Below are 6,949 nucleotides of genomic sequence, written 5' to 3'. Positions count from 1 at the left end.
AAACAAGCAAACAAAATAGGCACAAACACGTTAAATACAAGCTAAATAGGAAATAATTAAGAGAGGGAAGGCACTAGAATAAGGCTTCTTGTAGAAAATGGAGATTTTAGTTTGGACTTAAAGGAAGCCACAGAAGCTAGTAAGTGGAGGTACAGAGGGAGAGTATTCCAGGCACACTGAGACATGGAGTGCTTGGCATGTAGTACGCACTTAATACACCTTATTAATGCTTACTGACTGACAATGACTCTAACTTACCGAGGGTGAGCATCCGCAGGAGGCTTGGAGGGGGGCAGGATCGGGCAGCTTGCCCTAGCAGGGGAGCTGATGCCAGACCCTGCCCCCTCCAGGGAACGGCGGCTCCTCTTTCCCTCCTCTGATGCTGGCTTCCTGCGCTCCCGCCGCCCACCTGGTACCCCCTCTTCTTCACCATCTTCTAGTCGCAGGGCACTCTGGAGAAAGAGAAGAGGCAGAAGTGAGGAAGGAAACCTGGGAATTTTGATGCCCTTGACCCCCTGACACTCCAGTTCTGGGATCCTTACCTCATAGAGGACAAGCTGCGCCCTGAGGTCAGCGTCTGTGCCTGGGCTTCCCAGGTGCTTCTGCACAATGCCCTCCATGCCCTGTTGCTCCAATGCATCGGTGACATCATAGAATGAGTCCTGGTCAGGAAGAGCTGCCAGCATCTGTGAGCACCATACTGAAGGTGAGACTGGGCCCTCAGCTACCATAAAGGGTTTTGAGACCTGAAAATGTGGCCACTATGGGTTGTGTGCTGGCACATGGATGTGTATGGAAGGGGGGGACCCTAAGGGCCATGAGTACCTCTGCTCTTCCCCCACCCTCAGGCACCTTGTTGATCAGGGTCATGGTGAACACCAGCAGCTCTGGGTCAGCTCCGTTCTTCTCTTCCAGGATGGACACAAAGGTGGCCCATGGGTAGGCACCTATGGAATAGGGGAGAAGAGAGGTACGTGAGAAGGCAGAGAGGGCACAAAACGAGGGCATGGGGGCAGCAGCAAGGAGGGGAAAAAGGAGAGAGGGAAGGGTATCTGACCAGTGGCATTGGCAACAGTGTTGACAGCATGGATGAAGAGCCGGGCATTAGTTTCTGCATATTCCACAAATACCAGAAGAAGCTTCAGGGATGTCTTCACCACCAGGCGAGACTGGGGAGAAGGAGGTGTCCAGTAAGTAAAGTCATATTATTTATGGTAGCATCTCTTAGTCAGGGAGTCATGGGAACGAGGAGCTCAGGCAAGACTGAGCAGGTGTCTAGTGAGTAGGGTCACATGGTTTCCTGGTAGCACCCCTTAAGGAGGGGGTTAGGGGAAAGGGGATCTCAGGCCTGCTTTGGGGACTAAAGGGGCTTCTCATATAGAAGCAGAGGATGAAGGCAGGGAATGTTTTATAAGAGAAGCCTGGGAAGGGAGATGTCCTTCTCTGGAATGAGGCTTTCTCTCTAGGGGTATGTCCCTTGAGGGATGTCTCTAAGAGGTCAAGTATATGGAGAAATTCTTCTGTTCTTCACCCAAGGACAGGAAAGAGAATATCAGTGTTGTGACATCACTGAGATGGTAGTTAGGATAGTGCCATGTTTTCTTTTTCAGAATCTAAACCAGTCAGAGTTAGAAGGGACCTTAGAACAACTCTTGTTATCTATCTCCATTTCACCTCTGTCACTCATTGGAGTAGTCAGACCTCAGATTAATCAACCAATCGATCAACAAGGATTTACTAAGCACCGGCTATGTGCCAAGACCCTCTGGTAAGTACTAAGGCTACAAATACAATAAATAAAAATAAAAATAAAAATCTCTACACATAAGTCAAACCAACAAGCATTTTTTTCTTTTGCTATTAGAAATTTTTTTTGGGGGGGAGTGGGGAGGCAATCGGGGTTAAGTGACTTGCCTAGGGTCACACAGCTAGTAATTGTCAAGTGTCTGAGGTGGGATTTGAACTCAGGTCCTCCTGACTCCAAGTCTGCAACTCTATCCACTTTTTAAAGCTTAATTTTATTTTCAGTTCCAAATTTTCTCCCCACTCCCTCCTCCATCCCCAATTGGAAGCAAGAAAAACAAAACCCCTGTTATAAATACTTATAGTCAGGTAAACAAATTCCTGCATTGGCTATCTCCATAAAAATATGTCTCAGTCTGCACTCCCCTCTCCAAGAGGAAGTGAGCAGCCTGTTTCATCACCAGTCCTCGAGAAGTATGGTTGGCATCATTCTCCAAGCATTTGATGTTTTTTTGTTTCTGTTTTTGTTTTTTTGGTGCCAGGAAAGTGACATCTATATCACTATTACATTTATTAATCTGTCTTGTGAAATCGCAGCAAAGAGACAAATGCTATTCAGCTACATGAAACTGTGAAGTGTTTTCATAATCTGTAAACTTAGTGCTGGTAGTGTCTTGTTAAGGTGTGAATTCTTTTTTCGTTAAAAAAGGTATAAATATTCTTTCAGAAAGCTGGTTCCCATGTCACCCAGAAGAAAGATTCCGAAGTATGGTGTGTTGTGAGATCACTGGTCCTCCAGAATGATTCTACTAGGTCATGTAATGTGAATTAAGTGATGCACCGAGAAGGTGCCTGGTGATAGTCTCTGCAAAAAACTCTGTTCTCCAAGCATTTGTGAAGCCACTGGGCTAAGGTGGGAATAGAAGGGGTTCTAACACAGGAGACAAGGGCAGGTAGAAGAATGGATGCAACATCAAGAGAATGGGCACAAAAGTAGTTTGGTGGGATCAGAAAAGGCTTTGGGTAGAAGGCAGTGTCTTGAAGGAGCTGGAGGTGAAGAGGAAGGGCATGCCAGGCATAGGGCAGAGCCAGTGTAAAGGCAAGAGGGCAAGACATGAAGTGTTCCATGTGAGGAACAGCGAGAAAATCCCTTTGGCTGGACTGAAGAATGCAGGAGTGGGGAATATTGTACAATGGGGCTGGAAAGAGAGTTTGGGAGCAGGTTGTGAAGGTCCTTAAATGCCAAGCAGAGAAATTTATTATATTTGATTCTAGAAGCAAAGGGAAGTCATGGGAGCTTATTGAATAGGGGTCAGACTTGCCATTAAGGAAAATCATTTTGGCAGCAGTCTGAAGGATGGATTGAAGTAGGGAAAGACTTGAGACAGGGACCATCTAGGTGAGAGGCGAAGAGGGCCTGAACTAAGGTGGTGGCTGTGTGTGAGTGGAGAGAAGGGGTCAGATGAAAGATGCTATGGAAGGCCTAACAACCAGATTTGTCAATGATTGGATATATGAGATAAGGGAAAGTGAAAAATATGGGATCAAGGTAAGGTTATAAAGCTCAAAGACTGGAAAAACAATGGTGTCTTCAGCAGAAATAAGGAAGTATGGAAGAGGGGTAGGTTTAGGGGGAAAAAGAATGAGTTCTGTTTTGGACACATTGGGTTTGAGATGTTTCTGGGACACCTGGTTTGAAATGTCTAAGGGGCAGTCGTTGATGCTGGACTGACACGTAGGAGAGAGACTGGGGCTGAAGAAGTAGATCCAGGAGTCATTCGCATAAAAATGATAACCAAACCCGTGGGAGAGGATGAGGTCACCAAGACAAAAGAGTAGGGGGTCTAGGACAGAGTCTTGGGGAACATCCACATTTAGGGTGCATGATCTGGCCAATGAACTAACAAAGAAGACTGAGGGGTAATTAGACAGGTAAGGAAAGAACCAGGAGGAGCAACGGAAGGAAATCCAAGGGAAAAGTATTCAGAAGAGGGTGCTCAACATGGTCGAATGTAGCAGAAAGGTCACCAGCATCTGAAACTGTTGTACCTCCCAAGATTTTGAACCCTGAAATTTCCCTCTGACCCTAACCTCTCTGGCTCACTCCTCCTGGACTCATGCTTTTACCTACAACCTTCAGTCCCACCATCTTTCTCTGTATTCCCAGGCTTCTCTTCTGGATTCATTTTCCTTCCTTCACACTTTTCACTTACAGTTAGCCAGCTCAATAAGGCTCACTGTCTTCCACCCTTGAATTCCCCATCTCCCTTCTTCTCTGTTCTTCATGGACTATTAATCCTCAATCCTAGGTCCCTACCACCATCTATCATCTACCTTTTCTATTTATTCCTAAACTATGTTTTTGATATCAGGCAGCTATGTGGCACAGTGGATAGAAAGACTCGTCTTTCTGAGTTCAAACCCAGACTCAGACACTTCTTAGCCATTTAACCTTGTTTGCCTCCCCTCCGTTTCTTAATGAGCTGGAGAAGGAAATGGCAAATCACTCCATTATCTTTGCCAAGAAAACCCCAAATGGGGTCACGAAGATTCAGACACAATTGAAATGACTGAATAACAATTTTTTTTTAAAAATTTAAATACCTAAAACAGTGGTGAGACGTGGCCTTGAGGCCCTCAAGTGTGGCCCTTTGACTGAATCCAAACTTCACCAAACAAATTGTTCAGTCAAAGAGCCACACTTAAGGACCTAGAGAGCCACATGTGGCCTTGAGGCCACAGGTTCACCACCCCTGACCTCAAATATTTATTAAAATGGATCATTTTTGCATTTATGTTTCATGCTGAGGGAGATTTTAAAAATTCACATGCAAAAGTTACAGTCAGTTTGTGTCTGCTGTTGACACCAGCCAGGACCTACTTAAATACTGCTGGAGGATGCTAGAAGACAGTACTGACAAGGTCCACTACAAATTCAGGTTATTCATCTTTTTTTTTTTTAAACTTTTTAGGCATTTGGGGTTAAGTGACTTGCCCAGGGTCACACAGCTAGTAAGTGTGAAGTGTTTGGTCTGAGGCCGGATTTGAACTCAGGTCCTCCTGACTTCAGGGCTGGTGCTCTATCCACTGCTCCACCTAGCTGCCACCCAGGTTATTCATCTTAACTGAGCCCTTAGCACTATAAGTGTTCGACAGTGACTGACTTCCTTTAACACTTAGAGTTGGCAATATAAGTGGAGAGAAGGAAACAGATTTGACAGATGTGGAGGTAAAATCACTAAGACTTGGTAATTGATTGGGAGAGGAGAGGAAAGAATCAAGGATGATGTCAAGGCCTTGAGTGCAGGTGACTGAGAAGATGATGGTGTCCTCAGTCCACACAGGGAAATTGGAAGGAGAGGCAGGCTTAGGGGTAAATAGGATGAATTCCATTGTGGTCGTGCTTAGGGTGCTACGCAGACCTGCAGCTGGGAATGTCCAGCACACCATTGGGATCTGCAGGCCTGGGGCTCAAGAGAGATTTGGCGTGGATATGTAGATTTGGGAGTCATCTGGGCAGAGATGAGAATCAGTGAGAACAGATGAGATCACTAGTGGAGAGAAGCTGGATGGAGGAGAGAAGAGGAAGAAGGCCAGAGCCTGGGTGGATACCTGAGATTAGGGGATTGGAAGGGGCCCCGAAAACTAGCATGGGAGGCCAAGAAGGAGTGGTGTGACAGATAAGAATCTGAGGAGAAAAGGGTCCCAGAGGCCAAGGTAAGAAAGAACAGCCAGGAGGAAGGGGTGGCCAGCAGTCACAAACACTATCTAATTCCACATGTCTCAAGTGTGTCTCCTTCTCTGTACTCACTTGCCCCGTCATCCTAGATCAGGCCCTCATCAGCTGTCTCCTGGATTAGTCCTGGATTACACTGGTCTCCCTGTCTCAGCCTCCCCTCTTGGCAGGCAATCCTCCACCCAACAACCAAAATAACTTTCCTGATCTATAAGTATGACCACGTCCCTCCTCTTCAGTGGATTCTCTTCAGAATAAAATGTAAGCTCGTTAGCCTGACAACTCCGACCCAATTAACCATCCCAGCCTTATTTCATACAATTCTCTTTCACACACTCCTTGTACCAATCATATTGGGCCACCAGCTGGTCCTTGATCTTGTCCGGTCCTCAATCACCTTTGTACATCTACGCACAACTCTCCTGCCTAGAAGGCATTTCCTCCTCATCTCTGCCTGCTGGATCCCTTCTCTTGCTCTGAGGCTTGGTCGGACGTCACCTCTTCCATCAGGAAGGCTTCCTCCATTCCCCCAGCTCAAAGTGCTTTCCCTTTACTCTAGAGATTTTTAGAGCACTTTGCTTAGTTTTCTCCTTTTCTTCTACTACATTCTACCTTTTACACAAATGATTGGAATACACATAACAAGTCCCTTGAGGGCAAAGTGTCAAATTTTACAGTTTCTTCATTGCCTTGAACTGAACATAGCATGTTGGAGTTGGGAGAGTCCTTAGAATTCCATAGAGAACATTGGATATTGCAGCTGGAAAGGGCCTGAACTGGAGGTCTGCCTTATGAGGACCCTTCTCTTTTTTGGGGGGGGGATGATTGAAGAGGAAGGAATGGCCCCCTGTTCTCCTGACTGCTTGGACCCTCCCACCTCCCAAATCAGTGATGTTCATGGATGTGGTTGTGGACGTCTGGGAGGAGCAGGGCACTTGGGCCATTCTCAGAGGGAGTGGTACGGACGGATGTGATGCTGGAGAACCCTCGTCTTGTTAGCACTGGACACTTCCAAACCAGATGGCATCGATCAGCTAGAGTGAAGGGAAGCACGTTGGATACAAGAGGTGGAGGTCCCAAGAAGAAGCAAGCCAGGGGCCTTTCATGATTCCCTTTCAGTATTTCTTCCTTCCTCCCTTTAACGTATCGTCTTCCTCCACCAGAACGTAAGTTTCCGGAGGGGAGAGACTTTTTTTCTTTTTTGTTTGTATTTGCATACCTAGAACTTAGCACAGTGCTTGGCATATAATGAGTGCTTAAATGTTTGCTGATTGATTTTACAAATGAGGAAACTGAGGCAGAGTGGGGTTTTGGAGGGGAATGAGTTGTTCAAGGTCACAGAGTTAGTGCCAGAAGCCGAATTAGAACCTGAAGTTCCTGATATCCCTCATCACCTCGCCTCCCCACCCCCCAGCCCTTTAACTACACTGTAGTTACTTACATCGTTCAGTGCTGGCAGCCTCCAAAAGC

General features: G+C 46.3%; 1 protein-coding gene across 1 annotated transcript in view; it reads right to left on the bottom strand.

The window, feature by feature from the left end:
• Positions 1 to 6,949, bottom strand: part of FHOD1 (formin homology 2 domain containing 1) — a 37,894-nt gene that overhangs the window by 12,880 nt on the left and 18,065 nt on the right. The window contains exons 7-10 of the mRNA XM_027846838.1: positions 1,058 to 1,169; positions 853 to 947; positions 543 to 686; positions 259 to 452 (exon numbers count right to left, since the gene is read on the bottom strand). Of these exons, the coding sequence (XP_027702639.1) occupies positions 259 to 452; positions 543 to 686; positions 853 to 947; positions 1,058 to 1,169 (545 nt within the window). The remainder of the gene's footprint in view (positions 1 to 258; positions 453 to 542; positions 687 to 852; positions 948 to 1,057; positions 1,170 to 6,949) is intronic.

Source organism: Vombatus ursinus, unplaced genomic scaffold (genome assembly GCF_900497805.2).
Source record: "Vombatus ursinus unplaced genomic scaffold, bare-nosed wombat genome assembly UNPS02005286.1, whole genome shotgun sequence".
Lineage (NCBI taxonomy): Eukaryota > Metazoa > Chordata > Mammalia > Diprotodontia > Vombatidae > Vombatus > Vombatus ursinus.
The sequence above is the reverse complement of the archived record's forward strand: the minus strand, read 5'-3'. Positions and strand labels throughout refer to the sequence as shown.